This window comes from Biomphalaria glabrata, chromosome 1, assembly GCF_947242115.1.
Source record: "Biomphalaria glabrata chromosome 1, xgBioGlab47.1, whole genome shotgun sequence".
In the NCBI taxonomy this organism is placed as follows: Eukaryota; Metazoa; Mollusca; class Gastropoda; family Planorbidae; genus Biomphalaria; species Biomphalaria glabrata.
Genome location: NC_074711.1, coordinates 9,553,502 through 9,574,658, shown reverse-complemented (window position 1 = coordinate 9,574,658; position 21,157 = coordinate 9,553,502). Strand labels below are relative to the sequence as shown.

Sequence of the window (21,157 nt, the reverse complement as noted above, 5' to 3'; positions counted from 1 at the left end):
AAAATATGTATAAATATATCTTTTGTTTATCTCTAATGTCCACGCTTGCCACATTTCTTCTGTTTCTATACATTTTAAAAATGTAAATGAATGAAAATAACACAATAAATGCATTATTTATAAATAATTTATGGACACACTGTAAAAAAAAATAATCAATGGTTAAATAGCATAGTGACAAGCAATCAAATATACAGCATATTTTGAAGCTTTTATTTTAAAGCTACATTAATGTAAACTAGCACAGAGAGAATAGAAAGTTGTTCTTGAAAATAACATGGGATGCTAAGGAATAGCTAATTGTGAACTATATTTTTGATACACTAGAGAATATGCTAGAATTGAGTAAAATATAGTAACACAAACATGAATGAACTGAAAAAATATCAAATCTACATTTACAAAAGCATTTCAAACAATAGATTTATTCGAAAGCTTTGCAATATTTTCTGAATGTCCAATTAATGCGTCCAGCATTTTTACCAGTATAGTCTTTAGTTATAGAATGCTCATCATAACTGTGATATTGAATTGGTGTAATCTTAATAATACGAAGCCTAAACTTGATTATTTAAAAATCATTATTAATAAATTTACAAATACCCGGTACAAAAGCAAATGTAAAAAAAAAAAATTCAAATAACCTATAATGGTCTATTATCTTTCATCTCGTTTCCACATTTTCATTATATACACTGGCTTGCATAAAATGACATTTCTGACATAAAAAGAAAATAAGCTGTCCTCAATAGTCCCATACATGAAGCAGTTCACATTGAATGCTGAATTCAGTACTGGCAATTCTTGTTTTAATATTTAAGAATTGGTCAGCACAATGATTTTTCTCATTACCGTATCCATGGTAATTGACCATTCAGCTCTGGACGTATGTATTAGATTTAAGAAAACTACCAGTATCTTAAGTTTACCTGTTTATTTACTTTCCAGTGTCAAGTAATGTTTTACACAATCCAAGTGATAGCTTGTATGACCACTTGAAGTGGTTATTAGTCAATAGAAACATAAACAAGTATTTAAAATTCTCTTGACTAATTATAAATAAAACGATGTCACATTTGTTACTTCACAGGAAACAAATTGATTGGCATATGAAATAATGAAAACTTGATTAGCCCACATATTCAGGTATTACAGATGATATAAAAACATAAAACAACGATGAATTCATTAACCTTTTAACTTTTGATGACTGACAAAGGTTTTATCTCACAATTTGTTTCACACAGCCATATTGTCACATAAAACACTGTATATAAAAGTACAAGTTTGAGAATCTATGATAATAAGATTATGATTTTATCTTGGAACTTTGATAAATGCTGATGATAGTGGATTAAGAATAGGAAAAGTTGTAACAGAACTAGGCGGTGTAAAAAAAAATAAATAGTGAATACTACACAGTACACTCTGTATAAAAAAGAAACTCTGTCACAACTGGTTTTAAAAAGAGCATGAAACAGACTGAATCTTTCAAACATTCAGATGATTCTATAGAGGAAAAACAAAAAAAGACTTCAAACACCACATACATATTACTTTTCACAAGCAAACAAAACGCTATAAAATATATAAATGATCAAGTCGTTACAACAAAAATAGTTCTTGCAATTCATTCACCCAAACGTTTTATTGACTTGAAGGAACATTCACTTTTATGTTCTGAGCTCTTATCACAGATGTCTCAGTCATCCACAAACATCATCAATCATATAGATTTTCTAAGTCATTTTGTCATCATTGCAACACCAGGCCAACCTGCACAAAAGTAAAAATAAATAAAAACATTATGATATAAAACATAAACAGATATAGAGGGTGAGGTGTACATGTAGGTTTAAATCTTATCTAGATTTATAATCTATTTCACTTAAAAAGTACTGAACAAGAAGCCTATTCAATCTACATCTAAACCTCAGGGTTAGTAGCACTTTTCCATGACAAAATTTTAGGAGATTTTAGGAGGTTTTTTAAGGATGAAATGTATGATGTGTGTGTGTGTGTGTATTTCCTATTCGTTTGTGTGATACATAGTAAAACATACACAAAACTAAGCATTTATCAAATCAATTATTGTTATTTGATTTTTAAAATAATAAATATCTTGCCAATATGACACAGAAACAATGTTATCAGCTGTGATGTGTCCACAGAAAATGTAATGAAAGTTATCTTTTAATCAAGTAACAACTTGACTGTCATCCCAAAACCTCAAACAACCATTTTTTTTTCAAAGATTTATTTAAAAACATTACAAATGGTTGCTTTTCCATTTTTTTAAAATAAGAAACATTCTTAGAGATGCCTTCATAATGTGTATTCTTTGTGATGGAAATGTACATTATTAGTTCCTATGTGTATCTTATAGATACTAGAGTCATGGTGTGCATTTGAGGTAATGTTTTATTCTTTTATTAGCTAACTTAAATCCTTCTCATAAACAGAGCCAGTAATATATAGGGCAATATAGGTCTATTTGAATGTTTAGTTGACATTTGCTTACTAAAAAATGGCTTTTGGATTGGGGGGGGGGGGGGATTAGATCTATTCGCGTTTTTTTTTCCTAGCAGAATCTTTTTCAACCATATAGTTTCCCTGGCTTTTACGAGTGAAATAATTTTTACGGCACAGCTGCATGCGAAATATTTTCGTTAAATCTACTGTGGATCTAGACTATTGATCTAAGTCACTAAAATGCGCAGATTTTCTCAAGGCTGTGAGAGAATTATCTTCACTGAATTTACAGTAGATCTAGACTCTAGATCCAAGTCACTAAAATTCGCGGACTTTTCAGGGCTGTGAGAGAAATATCTTCACTATATATATTCTAGTGATTTAGCATAAATCTAGAGTCTAGATCAAAGTCAAGAAAAGTCGCGGACTTTTCACTGCTGTGTGAATATTATCTTCACTAAATTTACAGAAGATCTAGACTCTAATGCTAATTCGCTACAATTCGCGGACTTCAACTCTAAGTCACTAAATTTTGCGGACTTTTCACGGCTGTGTGAGAATTATCTTCACTAGATTCTAGTGATTTCGAGTAAATCTAGAGTCTAGATCTAAGTCACTAAAATTTGCGGACTTTTCGCGGCAGTATGCGAATTATCTTCACTGGATATACCGTAGATCTAGAGTCTAGATCTAAGTCACTAAAATTTGCGGACTTTTCGTGGCAGTATGCGAATTATCTTCACAGGATGTACCGTAGATCTAGAGTCTAGATCTAAGTCACTAAATTTGCGGACTTTTCGCGGCAGTATGCGAATTATCTTCACAGGATGTACCGTAGATCTAGAGTCTAGATCTAAGTCACTAAATTTGCGGACTTTTCGCGGCAGTATGCGAATTATCTTCACAGGATGTACCGTAGATCTAGAGTCTAGATCTAAGTCACTAAATTTGCGGGCTTTTCACTTCTTTGTGCTAATTATCTCCACTAGATTCTAAGTGATTTAGCGTAAATCTAGCGTATTTCTAAAGTAATCTAGACATTAGATGTATCGAGATCAATAAATTGACTAAAATTCACTGATTTTTCATGTTAGGTGCGAATTATCTTCACTAGATCTAACTTAAATCTAAATCTAGATACTATTACTAGATACTAGCTAGATCTAGAAGATTTACCGACTTTCCACGCGAAGTCACTCTTACACTTACAAGAAGAAGATTTTAGGTGAGGGAGGGCCCAGAGGGGTGAAGCCTACAAATTAGTCTGGTAATTGCTCTAATAATAGACAATAGTCACTACAGACTAGATCTAGCGGGTCTTTAGTGGTAACAATAAATGGAAACAAACATTTCTACGCTGACTTCAGAAAAAAACTGCCAGGTGAAATGCTTGCTTGAGCCAAGGCCATCTTCAATCACGAGGTCGCGCTTCACACGTGGGTGAAAGGCGGTGTAGACGCGTCACTGGTCAGCTCATTAACACAGCCAGCCCGTAAGGTCATGCGATCTGAATGCCTAGTTACGCTGTTGTTGTTTTTCCCCCGCATCTTTAGCAAGAAATAACCAAATTATATTTTTTTTTAAATATTGGGTAAAAATTTTAGGAGAGTGGACAAAATTTTAGGAGACTTTCGGCAATTTTTAGGAGAATTTTAGGATTTTAGGAGACTTTTCATTTTTTAGGAGATTTTAGGAGCGCTACGAACCCTGAAACCTAGTCAAATATATTTGACTTCGGTGTGTAGGACAGGAGGAAATGTAAAACACACAGTGAGTCTTAGATTTTGTGTTTTCATTTAGTATCAGACTAACACAATGAAAATAATCGTTTTTGGATTGAGAACAACAGAGGAGAAACTTGTGAGCGGTTATATTGAGTTTTGCTTAATGCAGAACAGTAGACTATCTTGTGAAGAGTAAGTTAAAGACACAACAATGCATAATGTAATGCTGAAAAAGGATTACATTGTATAAATTGGTCAACACTAAGAAATACCACACATTTTAATAATGCATAGATTACCTGATTGGTTTCCATATGGGGACACTTCCAGTTATAAAGATAATACTGCAAAAACCCATCCCCCACACCAAACTTTAACTTTTCAAGAAAGTCTTTGTTGTCCATCAAATCCAAGGCGTTAAACACATCAAATCCCATCTAAAGACAGAAAAGAAGCAAAAGTTTAGGATACAGATGTCAAGGTAGAGAACAGTAAGTTCTCTAAGTAAGTTTCTTCTTCAAATAGATTGTGAATATCATTTCATGAAGCTAGCAATCCACTTACATTTTTAGCTTCAATAAGTGTATCCTGCATGAGATCCAGCCATGGAGTCTTAAAACTAGCATTGTAAAAGGAATATGCAGCACGCAGAGATTTGTGCACTGGATGATGCATAATAGTGGATGGAAGGGAATAAAAGCTTACAAAATCTGTCAATTTGCCGTTTGTCTGAAACAATAGAAAAAAGTTTGTTTAGAAATTGTACAGTTGTAGCTAAATATTTTAATGAGCTGGTTGTTATAATTTATTGGATATTATACATAACTAATATCTTTAAAAATTATTTGACTGTTAAGCTATTGAGAATTCTTAAATACGTGTACATGGAAAAAAAAAAAAAAAAGGAATATCGTTTACCTCCACCACGTAGCTATTTATTATTCCATCTCTTGGAATAAACCAATGACGAAACTCTTCTTCTTTAAACAAAGGGGCTAGATCATACCTCTTCATGAACTTAAAAAAAAAAAACAAACAATGTTTAGTTAACACAAACACTTTAAGTCATCAATGTAAAAATGTAAAGCTTTATCTGTAACATTTGTGTTTAGGGGGTTCTTTAGGAGAAGTACTTCTATCAACTGGGTAGCCAGGCTTTACAAGCAGCTGATTCTCCACTTGAAGTTCAGCTCATTCTGATTAGCAGTCAGCAAATGACAACAGCCACACCCTAGAAAGTGACTCTCAACTGGGAGCATTCAACTGGTGAAAATGTGGTCTGTCACCATCTAGTATGTGAAGTCTAAATGTGGCTGCATGGTGCACTTGTCACCATAGCAAACTATCTGGGCTATCAGCTGTCACCTCGCAAGGGTGGTGGAATGTTCCGAGCACTGTGGATCAGACTTCTAAGCAAGAAGATAGTGGTCATCTTTAACCACAATGCTTATATACATTAAAACTGCTATAATATAATTAAAATATCAAACTTCATATTTATGCCTACATGTGGGAAAAAAATTATTACAAAAATAAAACAAAAATTATTTTGCTATTAACCCTGTAAAGCTAAAACTAAAAATATTTATATCCAAATAATAATAAAAAAGTTCATTTGTTCCTACTTTTTTAAGCAACTGGTATGCCTCTGGAACATCTGAAGGTGTTAGCTTCCTAAAACCTGGGGTCTTTGGGTGCTGCAAGTAGAAACATTTATTAAAACAAAAAAACAACTACTTTTAAAGTAGTTTCATACGATAAATATTTCTTAAATACAAACATGATACTGTCTTTATAAGAGAAAAAAAAAATTCACAGCTTACATCAGGAAGTTTATAAAGCTTCAGAGTCCGCTGCATAGTCATGTTTCGACTTAAATGAGAAAACTTAACTTCTATCAACTTTCTAGGATTTAGAGATCTGTGCCAGTACCTGATAGAAACCAATGATTATAGGGTGTTAACTGACTACCATCTAGATGTGAATACAAACAAATGAAAATATTACCCCAGAAAATATTAAGAGTCAATTTACCTGCAGGATGCCACAGGCTTGGGAAGCACAACACCAGCAGTGTACACAGCCTGAAACAGACCCTGCTGGTGAACACGTCTTGTGATCTCTTTGATCAACACTGGAGCCACACGTTTAGCTCGAAGCTTCTTGTGAACACAAAGAAAGTTGATCTCTACCATCTTTTTGGATCTAAAAAACATTCATTTATTTCACAAGTAATGAGCACACAAAAAAAAAATGTTAAGATATTCAGCAATAATTACTAAAAATATTTTTAAAAGTTATCTATTGGATAACTATATAAAGTAATAAAACCTACTTGTCATAAATTTTAATATGAGCAGGTACAGCACTTATGAAGCCAACCAGTTTTTTACTTTTGATAACTCTTACACCACAGTGCCAGTCTCTTAGCCATCCAGGAGGCTGAAGAGCCCTAGGTTTGGTAATACAAAATAAGGTACAATGTATATATATTTACTTACATTATACATTTGAATAAAGCAGAGAAATACTTTAAGGAGACCAAAAAATAACCTAGGAGTAAGTGTTTATTTAACATTTCACACCCAAAGTACTTTTGAAAACCTCTCCAGAATCTCCCCTTGCAAGCCTAAAAAGTTTGCATAAAAAATATATATAAAATAAAGTAAAAACAAAACATATTAGAATTTAGAAATTTTAGAATGACAAATATATGCATCACTATACTATGCTATACTAAAGAAATAATTTTTTTTAATGTCCATTACCACTGAAGAAATTCTGGTGAGTAATCAAAACGAAACATATTATCATCATCTTCAACATAGTTTTCATTCAGTAAGGTATAGAGCTCTTTCAGCTGAAACATGAAGACAAAAGTGAAAACTACAATATAAAGCAAATAAAAAAGGGTTATGACACATAATCCTGAATGTAACAATTACATGAAAAAAAAAAAAAGCCAACTACTTACTATAAGTGGATCACTTATGTCTAATGTATCCCACACAAAACCAGCAGGCAATGTCAGCGGCTCTGATCTAATTTCAGAAGGTGCCTTATCTTTCTCTATCTCCTCATTTACAGTTATGTCTTCATCTAGAAAGGGTTAATATGTGTAGAAAAACTATGACCGTTTCCAAAAAATTAAAAAGAAACGAGAAATGTACAGTATAATGGGTCATACAGCTACTTTGATTAGTTTGAGAAATTTCATAACTAAAAAAAAAAAAATTTATAAAAATTGTATTTGACATAGTAATTAAACACCTAGAAAATTTTTTTACAAAATGAATACATTACTTTTAGCCATATTAACTACCACATACCACCAAATTTAGGTACAGGCTGTGTTTCCCAAAACTGATATTTTTTCTTTTTAGCTTCATCTAAACTTTTAGGGGCTGCTCCCTGTGGTAGTGCCAGCAGTTCCAGAGCATTCTGAATTTGGGTTATGTTGGCCATCTTCTGAAACAAAGGCCTTATATTAAAAAGAGTTTGTTTATTTCTATGTATTGAACTAGCCTATAAAAAAATATACTAAATATGCCTGAAATTGAAATTGAGTAGTACACTAAATGACTAAAAAAGTAACATCAACTACCTGCACATCAAAAACGTAAATCTTTTAAATAGAAATAGTGCAAGGAGATAACAACTGCTTAAGTAATGAGCTCCACAGTGTCCAGCTACAACTGTTTTTTTTCTTCTTTTTCTTCCATGTCGAAGGGTTCAGATTAGTAATCCTACATCTGAGATGAACTGGTCAGGCAGTTCTCAGTACCGGTATAGTTTTTCTTCTATAGGAGGGTTTTGGGGCCAGATTCTTGTATGGGCCTCTCTGTGATGCTCCACAAGGGCAAGTCTTGCTAGTCCTGACTTTAAGCTACTGAACATATGTTGTCTCATTTTGTTGTGTCTGGTTCCGAGGCAAAAGATTTTGCGTTGGTCATGTTGAGATAGCTTATAAAAGGTGTCCTTTTTTTTTGCAATTGTAAAACTGTTTTTTTTTTTTATGTTGTTCTATGAGAAAGGTTTTTTTTTTAAATGCCAGGGACTCTTTCAAGCTTTCTGTCACTTTGTAGAGCTGTCTAAAGTGTCAGTGGATCCAGTTTCTTCTTAAAGAACGACATATTATATACTGTGACCTATCTTGATCTTACCTGAGCTTCAACTGTTGACTTTGCTTTGCCTTTATCAGTACTACAAGGTTCAGACAGTGCATCCTCAGCTTTGGAGTCTTGGGAGCCTTGACTTTCAGAATCAGCCTCCATTCCAGACTGTGAGAGAGAGACATTGTCTGGAACTTCTAAGCATTTGTGTTCCGTAACCTCATGAATCTGATTATCGGAGTCCCCACTAGATCTCTCTGTATCTTTAGCTTTTCGCTTCTTCTTCTTACTTTTCTTACGCTGTGATGGATCAACACTAAAAAGAGAAAAGAATAACTTTTCTTAGACTATCTCTTAAAAGCTATTAATTAAAAACAAACCTATTATGTAATTAAGACATAAAAGATTAACAGATTAAAAAACGTGCAATTTTTAATTCCTATATAATTGAAAACTTTTTAAAGATAGAATCAATACAACACATTACAACTCTTTCATTTTATTATCAAACTCAAAATACAATAGATATAGTTAAGGGCAAATGCAAAAATGTCTATGCAAGAAAATGATACCATATCTGCCTATTATAGTGACAGCTGGCTGATATAAAATGCATAAAACTCTTCTAGAGATTTATTTATTATGATATATATTTTTGATGATCTGGAATGTGATCAACATAACAGAGTTGTCCCACAGAAACACTTTAAAGACCAGCTTATTGGTGCAACTACCTAGCTTAGACGCAACTTGAGCACCTGTTTAAAGGAGGCAATTTCAGAACGTGACAGCTGGAGGACACTTGCACAGAAATACAAAGCTAAATGTTTAAAAAATAGAAAAATGGATCGCATAGCCATAACATACTAGATCTACCACACTGTTTTTGTAATGAACATCAAAATAAAGACGTTGTCGTGATAAAAATTAAAATATGGTGAATGTCCAATAGCCCAGAATAGGGGATACAAAATTGGGGTTTTGATAAAGGATTAAACTTAAAGTAAGTTAAAGTTAAAGGGCTTAAACTTTAAAGGCAGCTTTACTCTAGATTCTAGACTTTAGATTATCTAACTGATTAACTCAGTGACAGTCTCATTAACATAACTTCAAACTTGACTTATCAAAAGTCTTATGATTAACTGAATAACGCAACTGAATATATTATTAGATAGATATTACATTAAGTCATTATTAGATCTAGATCAGATTATTGAATTATTCAGAATTCAGATCTATTTTTCTGACGCTAGTTTAAGTTTTAATAGAAGTTTAAAAAACATCGATGTAGTCTATATGATATATCTAGATTTCTGTCAAAAGCATAACAAATAGGGACCCAAATATTGTGGAAAATTCATAGACTCTAATCTGATACCTTTCCTCGTTTGCTTCTTCGTCTTCTGCATCAGCTTCTACGGCACTTGGGTCACCATCAGCATCGGACAAATCATGTAATGAGTCGACATCGGCCATGATGCAGGTTTAATAAAAATGCGGAATTAATATACATAGAATCTACATATAGGCGGCCCAAGATACTTTTCTACTAGATCTACAAGATCTAGATAGACCTAAATAATTAATACATTTAGTTCATAATAGACAAAAAATATACTTTAAATATATTTCATGCTTTAAAATTTATAAGTCTAGTATATGTAGACGATCAATAAAATATTTTACAATTTAAATCTTTAAGAAATAAAATAAAAGTTATGTCTAGGTAAGTGATAAACTTGTCTATTGCGCATGCGTATACAAACATAGCAACACTTAGTTTTAAAATGGCGTCTAAACACAGCCGAGAGTCTAAAGAGCAAATAATAACTAATTTGGCAAGGATTACTAAGTGTAAATATTTATTTTTAGATATAGACTTAGACTACACCAATACCAATTTACAATTAATTATAAATTTAATATAGATTTATAATTGTTTTTGATATGGTTCGAAATGTGTAGGCCTATATCACTAGATAGTGATAGTAGATCTATTAATAATAATATTACTATTAATTTAATAATTAGTAACCTCAGTATAGACTTACTATATAACTATAGACATTAGAGTAAATGAGTATAGTCTGTATAGTATTAAATTTAATTAAATATTAATTTTTCTAGAATTTTAGAAAAAAAAATTAGTTCTAAATAAGTTTCATAAGTTCTGAAAATCCCTCTGGGAAACTTAACATCATGCCAAAGTTGCTATCCACGATATAGGGAGCCTGAACAGACATATATGTTACAATCACTGTATAATTATGTGTATAAATGTAGTAAAGAACAGAGCAGTTTGATAAAGCCTGTCTGTGCAAATTCATGACCCTCTATGGCAGCTCTTAAACTCACTTTTAAACTGCTTGAAAATTTAGACTGTGGAATTTCTAGAACAAGCCCATTAAATAAATTAAATGTTACTGAAATTATGGCAAATGTAGGCTCACTAAGTCTTATAGTAATCTTTTGTATGTTTTTCATCAGCAGCATGGATATTCTTGTAATTTGAACTTTATAAGAAGAATACATCCTAGTAAACCCTGCACAGCTGCCCTTCATTTGTAAAAACTTGTATAACCTGTGGGCTATATGTGCAACGATACAGTACTTATTTGCAGTGTAACATTTTAGTTTCATATTTTAAAAACAAATAAAAAACTATATGACCATTATGCTGTTATCATTACAGTAAATATGTGACATATTCAATAAGCTTTACAATAGGCCAGCTTATAAATTGTATTTTCAATTATAAATTCATTATCAAAGGAAGCATTTGAAAATTCCTCTTTGCAGTATCAAGAGAAGAAGTCAATCATTTAATGGAAAGATTTAATGACCTGTGTCGAAAGGAAGAAGGAAAGCTTAACAGGGTAGAATTTCGTGATGAACTAAACAGGTTCTTCAACATCACAGATGACATACTTATGGACAGAGGTAAGGAAAATTCATTTTTTAACAATAAAGTTTTCTACTCTGGATGAGGAGTATATTTCAGTTTGCAAATATGAAGTCTTACCTATTAAAGAGAAGACAAATAAAATAAAATTTGATTTGAATATAACATGTGTTTGTCAAAATATTGAATTCCAAGGCAGCTGGTGAAGAATTATGATGGGGGTAAGTGTATTTAAAAAAACCACTTCTGCTAGCCTAAATTAAAGGGTACAGCAAAATGGTGTACTGTAGAACATTTAAGAGTTTCCCAACCCCTTCAGACACACACTAGGCTTCTGAACTGAGGGGTCTTAATTTTGAATCCTGGTGAAGACTGGGATTTGATTCAGGATCTTTAGCAGGTCAACCGGCATAAATGAGTACCTAATTTATGCTGGGAAAGTAATAGTTGTTGGTCATTGTGCTAGCCACATGACACCCTCATTAACTGTCAGCCAAAGAAATAAATGAGTTTTACTTCATCTGTCCCTATAGATCACAAAGTCTGAAAAGGGTTCCTCAAACACTGTTCTGCTGTTTAAATAATTTTAGAAAACTGGTTATTCCTGTGATTTGTGCCCTGAAAGGCTGCAAGTTTACTATAGGGTTCTAATGTTATGACTTTGACATTCATCTTTATATGCTTGTAGAAGTCTGGGGAAAAGGACATGACAATCCCTAACATTCTAGAAGCTTCAACTGTAAACTTATATTAGACAAAATTATGAAAGCCTTCTTTTTAATATAATTTCTTTACCTATCTTTCATTCAGTAGAGAAGGCACTCTTTTTTCATAAATTAATAGCTTCTCTTAAAGATATTAAATTAAAAATCTTATTTAAAAATTTTATGATTACTACTGCTACTTGACTGTATGTAAACAAATTCATTTTTTAAAATGTTTTATTAATTCTTTATCTAACAAAGTTTTTAGAGCATTTGATAAGAAATCTTGTGGAACGCTGCGGCAAGAAGACTATGTTATAGGTATTGCCAAGTTTCTCAATGGTACTTTAGATGACCATATTCAGTGTAAGTAATATCTCTAACATTCAGATTTTTGTAATTCATTTAGAAGACTGATTTGTTCATGATATGTTTGTACCAATCTAAAAAAAAAAATTATTGATATTAACTACTGTTTATTCCCATTTTTTTATATTTTTTATTGCAGTATGTTTTGATGTATATGATTTGAATAATGATGGCTATATTGTAAGAGAAGAAATGTTTCAACTCTTGAAATCTTGTCTTGTAAAGGTAAATTCCTTTCAAACCTTGTGATTTATAGGGCTGATGATGTAAATGTCATCTGTTTCTGTGGCCCTCTGTTAACAAGGGTGTCATGTGGCCTGCACAACAACCAACTGCATTTACTTTTCCCCAACTAATATCATATACCCATTAGAGCTGGGTGGACTCAAAGGTGCCCAAAGATCCCAAATTTCAAAATCCCAGTCTCAAAAAGGATTCAAAATTGGGACCCCTGATGCAGAAGCCAAATGCTTTACCACTGTGCCTCAATCTAGTTAAGGTATAATATGTATGTATGTATATGTGAGGGCAAAGATCAGGGAAATAGTGTGAGCTTAAGAAATTTTAAAATTATTTTTATATTACTTTTTTTAAAGATACAAATACCTGACATTCACAAATTGCTCAGTTACAGATAAAAAAAAAATTCTACGTTTTTAAAAATAGAACACTTCAGAACCACATTAAATTATAACATAATAACTTATTATTTAAAGAGTGAATTCAAACACCAATGGTATTAACTAATACATCCTTTATTGATTCTTTTGACTCCCAATGGAGCCTACGGCCACAACAGCATTTTGCCTTCAGGATGTTCTGGCCAGTACACCTCATTTGGATCCATGTCCATCCTGCCATCTCTGCTTCTTATCTTCTTATCTTATATAATACAGACATTACTTCAAAAAAGAAGATGATTACGTCCTACGCGTCATGCATTTAGTCATGCATATTAACCAATGACTTAAATTCTGCCAAGTCACTGGTTTTCCTGGCTAGCTCAGGCAACCCATTCCATGCTCTAATAGCACTAGGGAAGAAGGAGTATTTGTACAAATTTGTCCTAGCGTATGGGACAAGGAATGTGCCTTTATCTTTGTGTCTTTCAGAGTATTTTATTAAATTTTGTTTTTGTATTTGAAGATTATGGTTCAGTGTTTTATGTATGATTGCTACTTTACTTTTAAGCCTTCTGTCCTGAAGGCTTTCTAAATTTAGTGATTTTACTAAAGGTGTTACTCTAGTCAAATGTGAATATTCGTTTGTTATGAATCTCACTGCTCTATTTTGTGTCTGTTCCAGTTTCTTAATGTTTTCTTGAGTTGAGGGGTCCCAAACGGAGGATGCATATTTTATTATTGGCCTAACCAAGGTTAAATAACATTTTAGTTTTATCTTCTTATTTGATTTATAGAAATTTCTTTTAATAAATCCTAATGCTTTGTTTGATTTTTTTGTAGTTTCATCAATATGTGGATTCCATGATAGTTTTTCATTTATTATAACACCTAGGTATTTTGCGTTTTTAGTCTGTGTTACTGGTTTGCCATGAAAAAGATAAGTGGAATTAATTTGTTTTAGTTTTTTTGTTACTCCTAACAACTGACATTTTTCTGGGTGGAAAGACATGCTCCAATTTGATTCCCATTTCTGTAATTCATCTAATTCTCTTTGTAAAATATCTTGTGTCTTGTGTTGTTTTTATTGTTCTATATATTATGCAATCGTCTGCAAATAATCTGACTTTTGTTCCTGAAGTAATGCAATTTGGTAAATCATTTATGTAAATTAAAAATAGTAGTGGACCCAAGACTGTTCCTTGAGGTACACCTGAGTTTACTATTATCGGTGTTGATTTAGAGCCATTTATTATTACAGTTTGTTCTCTCTCTATCAGAAAATCTTTAATCCACTGATGCAGTGGACCATTAATGCAGAAATATTTTAATTTTTTAAGCAAACTATAGTGGTGAACTTTGTCAAAAGCCTTAGAAAAATCTAGTAAGATAGCATCTTTTTGTTCACTATTATCTAAACCTTTTGAAAAATCATCAATTAGTCCTATTAGTTGTGTTTCACATGATCTATATTTCCTAAAGCCATGTTGGTATGGTGTGAGGACATTATGTTTGTCTAAGTGGTTTATGATGTTACTACATATTATGTGTTCAAGGATTTTACATGTGATGCTGGTAAGTGATACTGGTCTGTAGTTTCCTGGGTCAGATTTTTCTCCTTTTTTAAATAGGGGGGGGGGGTGACATTAGCTTCTTTCCAGTCCTTTGGTACTCTGCCCTGGTTAAGTGAAGCCTGAAAGAGTATTTTGAACACTGGGGCTAGCTCATTGCTTAGTTTTTTGAGTAATCTAGCTGGAATACCATCAGGTCCAGACGCTTTATTTGGTTTGGTGTTGGCTAATAGTTTTTGAATTCCATTTTCTTGTACTACTATATCTTTTTCTAATAAGAATGTTTGTTGAAAGTTTAATGCAGCTTGGTGTAGTTGTGTTAGGTTACATTTATTCCAGAGTAAGATTTTTCTTTTGGGTTTTGTATTGGCTACTGCTTTTATCTGACTGTATATTTTTATGATCTCATGGTCTGATAGACCAGGGATAATATCATAATCAACTACTAATCCAGGTCTGTTGGTTAAGAAGAGATCTAATGTGTTGTTTAATCTAGTTGGCTTTTTAATGATTTGATCTAAACTTAGGTTGTGTAAAGTTTCTATGAAAAGCTCATTTATGTCCTTAAGGTTTTGGTGTTTATCTATGGTTAGTGTTTTCCAATTTATATCAGGTAGGTTGAAATCACCCATAATCCAAAAAAACTGCATTTTATTTGTCTCTTTAAGTGTACTAATCTGATTACATAGTTCCTGCATGTATTCTAAACTAGAATTTGGTCTTCCCATCTCTTTCATGTTTGCTTTGGTCTCCCAGCCTTTCCCTTTGGGTTCCAGTTTACAACATTTCTTGCAATGTTTTTATTAAGAACAATAGAAATTATTGCAGCTAAGATATACTTTATTATTATTGTATTATTATTTAGGCTCCTACAGAAGAAGATCCAGATGAGCTTGTTAAAGAGTTAGTGGAAATAGTCATGAAAAAATTGGTAACTTTGTTTGCCATTTGGTTGTTGCTATTTAAAATAATTTTAAATTTAACATTTTATTATTTTTCAACTCAATGAAAGTGAATCATGAAACCATTTTCATTTTGATTTGTTTTATGTGTCACTTCCGCTTTTGTTTTAAGGCTAAAGTGTTGTTTCCTATAACTAGTCTCCCATACAACAGAAAACATATTAAGTCATAACAATTCTTCTTAAAATAATTTAAGTTTCTTGACTTTGTCCCAATCATCCTCACCATCTAATTAAACTGTTGATTATCGGTCTCAGTTGGTAACCTTTATTAATAAATTTTAGCCAGCCTATATCAAAATTATTCTTATGATAGATTTTTTATTCTGGAAAGTGGTTGATATTATTAGGAATGTTTTAAAACATTCAGAAATATTGTCAAATGGTTCTTCCAATTTGTACTAGAATCATTGCTATTAGCCTTGGAGCAATGCAGCAAGATATGTCTTGCAGAGCATTAATTAACAATCTCTTCTCTATTTGGAAATATAATATTGATGATACAATGTAGGCATTTTATTTTTACTCTTTCTATTCACATAAAATAATATATTTTGGTTAAATTTTAAGAATAAAATACCATTGTTAGAATCATAGATCAATAAGCCAACACAAACACTATGAAATTGACTTTGGTTTTTATTATTATTATTTGTTTTCTATGTGTTGTGAGCTATTTAAAATGTGTTTCTTCAGTTAAAATTACATATTATATATATATTTATACATATATTACATATTTTTACAATAGCAAAATTATTGTAATATTTATCAGGATTGTGATCATGATGGAAGAGTATCATTGGCAGATTTTAAAACAGCAGTAGCTGAAGATAAATTAATGTTGGAAGCACTGGGGAAGTGTTTACCGGATGAAAAGGTAACTTAAAATATTAAAGTTTAAAGCATAAGACACTTTTCAGCATAAAACATAAGACATATTTCTGATAAGTAGTGTTAAACTTATTATTATCAATTTTTTAACATTATTACTATTTTAAGCTAATTTTTTAGATATTCAATTTGACTTTGATGAAATAATTGCTTTTTTCCTTTTTTCAAACATTCTTGCTACCCAGATTTTCATTTTTAAATTTCCTAGATGTGTACATAATTATAAAAGTGACAGAAATTGGTTTTAATGTTATAATTCTAGTTTGTATTTTTTCTTGTTGACACCAATTAAATAAATGCTTTTGCAAGCATTTTTATACCCAGATTTTCATTTTTAAATTTTCTAGATATGTGTATAATTATAAAAGTAATGTGAATTGGTTTTTTAATATTTTTGTTGACTTATATCATTATGACAAATTATATCATCGTCAAATATATTTTAGTGTAAACTGACATTCCACGAAATGATCAAAATGTTTGGAGGAGGGAGGTACACATCTACTGGTGCTCTTATCAGACATGACAACACAAGGAAACCACGAAAAGGAAAACAATTAGCGTAACTTGTTGGAACTGATCTGTAATTATGACTCACTGGTTTATAAAAAAACAAAATAGTTGTGTAAATAATCTGTCGTGCGATAAGGCATTGTGTATTGTTTTTTTTTTCTCTGAAAAAAACATTTGTTATTGCACAATGTAATACTGCTTCTGAAACACACACACACACACAATTAATACTTGTGTAACATGGTAATATTTTTTTTTTTATTCAAATAGGAACTGTTTCATTGGTTGAACAAAATGTTATAAATTCAATTAGTTAATCTTTTAAAAAATTGAAGCCTCAAAACTGTCTAATTCATGTAACCTGTTTACACATTTATAAATTCAGTTATTGATAAATAAGTATTTATAAGATAAATTCTTGTATTGCATCAAAAATGTATGCTCTTACTAGATTGTTATGATGTACAAGTATGTTCATTTGAACAAAAACAATGTTGAAGTTTGAGAAATTCTTTCTTTTTGTGTACTTGTTCAGTTTTCTATTTTCTTTAATTATAAATATGAGTTGCAATGTTATAATTTAAAAACAAATGTGATGTAATATTAAATTTGTATTGTAAGAGCCAAAGGAATAGATTTGGATAATTTCCCAAAAACTTTTTTTAGTATATTAATTTGTTCAAAACAGAATCTATCACTGTTTTTCAAGTATTAAATCTATGAAAATCTAATATTTTGCTATCAAATGCCATAGTATTATTATTTGTTTAATTTTGTGTTTCATCTTAGCAAACATTTGAAACAGTTATATAATACAACTTTGTTATTTTTTAATAAAATTCTAAAAAAATTATACCCTACTTAGTGTAGGTGCAGCATTTTTTCTGTGTTAATTAATTATAAAAATACACATTTTGTAAACTTATTCTACAACAACAAAAAAAAGATAGAAATTTAAAGAAATAAAATGAAATTTATTCCATACAGCATCACATATTTCTTGTACATTGAACCATGGCCAGCTATTAAAACACAATATTGCATCTTTTTTTCAAAAGAATCCAATGTCATGAAGTGGAAAAAAGAATTTCATCATACATCTATCAACACAAGCTCACTTCAAATAAAGTTTTTTTTAATCTTTTTAGTACTTATACAAAATCAGTCAATAACGTCTCTAAACATAATATTTAAATTAGAGCTCAATATCCATTCAGTAACAGTTTACAATTAAAATCAAAGGCAAACTGGTATATACATATAAAGGTAATGTCTTCGATTCCAAAGAATGAGAATGAGTGCAGTGTTTTACATGAACATGCAAATACAGTTGTGACCTCCATATTTTTCCCCATCTCGTGCAGACAAAGCTGTTGTTTGCTGGGGTCTATCTAAGATTTCTTGTCATCTTCTGGGACTGTCTTCAATAAAGGCTCTTCTTTGGGTCTTAAATGTGTGTCACACAGCCTTTGTGAGAGCTCTCCACCTACCTCTTGCAGAGGCCATCTGCTGCCAGTTACTTAACTCTATGCTAGTGAGGGCTAATTGGCGCCAGAGTTAATCTTTATATCGCTTACTGGGGGCATCTCTGTTACACCATCCTCCTTTAAGATACATAGACATTATTTTAAAAAATCATTTTACATTGGTGTGAAAAATCATTCAAAAGAACTAAAAAAAAAATAAATAAAGACAGGTATTTTATTTCAATTGTAATTGAAGCAATACGTTTATACAATTTTTTATTTTGTTAGTGCATTAAAACTGAAAAGGCTTAATGATCCTAAATTAACTTGGTTCTAAGTTTGAAAAACAAACTTGAACATTTGGAGTCTTTGATTAATATTTGCTTTACAAAGCTGCACGTCTGCTAATTCTCTGTGTGCAGACAAGTTTACCCTTATAGCCTGCCTGGGATGTTTAAATCTCAATAACTTCATAAAGCATTGTTAGTCTTGACTTAGTATGAATATTTTACAGTTCCATATAACACTAGAACGTATGTTAGAGGATCTTTATTCAAAAGAAGGCTCATTTGTGAGAAACGCAGATCTAGAGAGCTGCCAGTAGCTGTAGACAACAAGGTGAGTGGAAAACAGCTTCTCAATATTAAACAGACATGAAGAACACTGCTCTAGACATCTGTCAACAGCTGCAGACAAACTAGTGAGAGGGAACACAGCTGTTAACAACCTTTGAGTGGAAAACAGTTCAGGACATTTCCTACATCTGTAGACGGCACTTTTTAGTTGATTTTTTTATGGTCTTTGCTCAGTCCTTTTCTTGCTCTTCCTTGTCTTCTTGGGTCAGAAGATGTGTTTTAGAACTTTCTTGATTTAAATCTTGACTGCGAAAATTGTTGGGCTCATTCAAAGTCTTTTGGTGGATGCTTTCTGGGTTTACAAATTTGGTTGTCACCAGCTTGCCAGTAAGGGAGTTAGTCCTTGGCCCACAAGTCGACTGGGGGAATACCGGGTTAATGTTGCCATATCTAGTGAGCGAACTATCATCAAACTGGGCACACACACGATGTGGGCATTTGAAACTGTTGGATGTTGTAACTCGAGTGAGCTCATTATTCTCACTGGAAACAGAGAAAGTTCTAAGGCGGTAGAGCTCTTTGCCTTTTGGGCCCGAGGTAGGACAGATACCAATTTTGGAATCGTCCTCTCTTGAGTTGCAGGACATTGTCTTTCTGTGTGAAGAGTGAAAGTTGTTGAAGGATCTGTTAATTATAGACATCTCCATTCTTCTGTTTTTGTGCCGGAGCCACGCCCGCTTCAATTCAATATGTACCTGAAATAATAAGTGAAATATGAACTATTGATAGACGCATTTATAATTCATAAATAACATGGAAAAAAAAACTCCATTAATAAACGTGGCTACATCTAAAACAATGATCTTTTTGAATCATACGATCATGGAAAGTTCTTTAATAAGGCTGCTTCTAAATGTTAGCTTAAATAATGATACACTTATAAGCTTAATGATACACTAAAGAACACTGATCTCAATAAGCGCTAGACATCATACTCTTTAATAACGCACTCTCATATAAAACAGGTTACACACAATAAAATGAACTTTCTTACCAAGGGGAATAACTCTCATTACAAACACATACACATAAACACAATGTCAACACGAAGGACTAATTTAAGATGTCTAATGACATTGGAGGCGCGGTGGCTGAGCGGTAAAGGCCTTGGGGTTCGAATCCTGGTGAAGACTGGGATTTTTAATTTTCTGGATCTTCTGAGTCCACCCAGCTCAAATGGGTACCTGACATTACTTGGGGGAAAGTAAAGGCGGTTGGTCGTTTTGCTGGCCACATGACACCCTCGTTAACAGTATTCCACAGAATCATCTGCCCTATAGACCACAAGGTCTGAAAGGGGAACTTAACTTCCTTAACTAATTAAACCCAGGCAAGGGTTTTTCTTGAGCAGTGCCAGAAAATAAATATTAATTCATGTCTAAAATAATAATACTTTTTAATTCAACCACAAAATACACATTAACATCAGTTCCTCTCAAATTGAGTCTCAAGCAATACATGATACAATTATTACAATAGACGGCAGGATATAGCTGCAGGTCTTCTACTTTCAAGATACATTGATGTATGTAATAGTGACATTTAAGATCAATACCAAAGTTTGAAAAAAAAAAAGCACAGAATGGGCTCACAAGGAGAGCAAGCATGAAAGAAGGGCCACGGATGGCATGTGACAAGTAGTCTAGATGTAGAAAAAAAATGATGAAAACGCTGCAGTTTCTCTTGATTACAGATACCTAACTTGTGACCATGTTTGTGCATAAAAGGAAAACCTCTTTAGTCACACAAGAAGTTGAAAAGGGAAAATATTATTTCTCGAGACCTAGACTGCCACAGCTGAGTGAGCTAAGGTCTACTAGATCTACTTACCAATGGATAGGCTACAGAGTTTGAGGATGATTGATGAAGTCAGAGAAATATCTTTGCTGGCCCTACATTTGTGTTTTAGCAACAAACGTAAGCTAAGTAATTATTAGAAGAAAGGATTCTGACGCTTAACAGGCGCGTCAGGCAGCACACAGCAGCGCAGCCCATAGAAATTGTTCCGCTAGTTCTCATTAATTCAGAATATCTTGTCATATATATTTTAATGCTACCTATCACATATTTCGAGAGAGTTCATATAGCCTAGACATCATCCAAAGTGCGCATGCGTGCATGCGCCAAATTCACTTTATTTCTCCATATGGTAGAAAAAAAGTAACACAGACTTGATGAAATTGAGTTCCTACATATATTTGTTATCACAGGGGA

At 32.3% G+C, this 21,157-nt stretch overlaps 3 protein-coding genes across 7 annotated transcripts in view; 1 reads left to right on the top strand and 2 right to left on the bottom strand.

The window, feature by feature from the left end:
- Positions 1–109: 109 nt before the first annotated feature.
- On the bottom strand, positions 110–9,845 carry LOC106065379 (glycylpeptide N-tetradecanoyltransferase 2-like). 2 transcript variants are annotated; one of them, XM_056020828.1, is made up of 13 exons: positions 9,687–9,845; positions 8,360–8,624; positions 7,526–7,664; positions 7,171–7,295; positions 6,965–7,056; positions 6,532–6,648; positions 6,231–6,401; positions 6,020–6,128; positions 5,822–5,893; positions 5,115–5,213; positions 4,761–4,925; positions 4,496–4,633; positions 110–1,776 (listed from the first exon to the last, which is right to left on the bottom strand). In XM_056020828.1, the coding sequence occupies exons 1-13, from the start codon at positions 9,782–9,784 to the stop codon at positions 1,756–1,758; spliced, it is 1,611 nt and encodes a 536-aa protein (XP_055876803.1). In that variant the 5' UTR covers positions 9,785–9,845; the 3' UTR covers positions 110–1,755. The 2 variants fall into 2 exon arrangements, with proteins under 2 accessions (XP_055876803.1, XP_055876809.1); XM_056020834.1 differs by having other exon boundaries at positions 7,526–7,661.
- A 227-nt stretch (positions 9,846–10,072) lies between these two features.
- Positions 10,073–17,702, top strand: LOC106065391 (calaxin-like). Its single transcript, XM_013224185.2, has 7 exons — positions 10,073–10,162; positions 11,108–11,248; positions 12,176–12,280; positions 12,423–12,508; positions 15,340–15,405; positions 16,211–16,315; positions 16,776–17,702. The coding sequence occupies exons 1-7, from the start codon at positions 10,096–10,098 to the stop codon at positions 16,893–16,895; spliced, it is 690 nt and encodes a 229-aa protein (XP_013079639.1). The 5' UTR covers positions 10,073–10,095; the 3' UTR covers positions 16,896–17,702.
- LOC106055951 (parathyroid hormone 2 receptor-like) overlaps positions 16,989–21,157 on the bottom strand; it is a 122,467-nt gene continuing 118,298 nt past the window's right edge. For all 4 annotated transcript variants that reach the window (XM_056020791.1, XM_056020797.1, XM_056020801.1 and 1 more), the window contains one exon: positions 16,989–19,638. In XM_056020791.1, the coding sequence (XP_055876766.1) occupies positions 19,114–19,638 (525 nt within the window). In that variant the 3' untranslated portion in view covers positions 16,989–19,113. The remainder of the gene's footprint in view (positions 19,639–21,157) is intronic.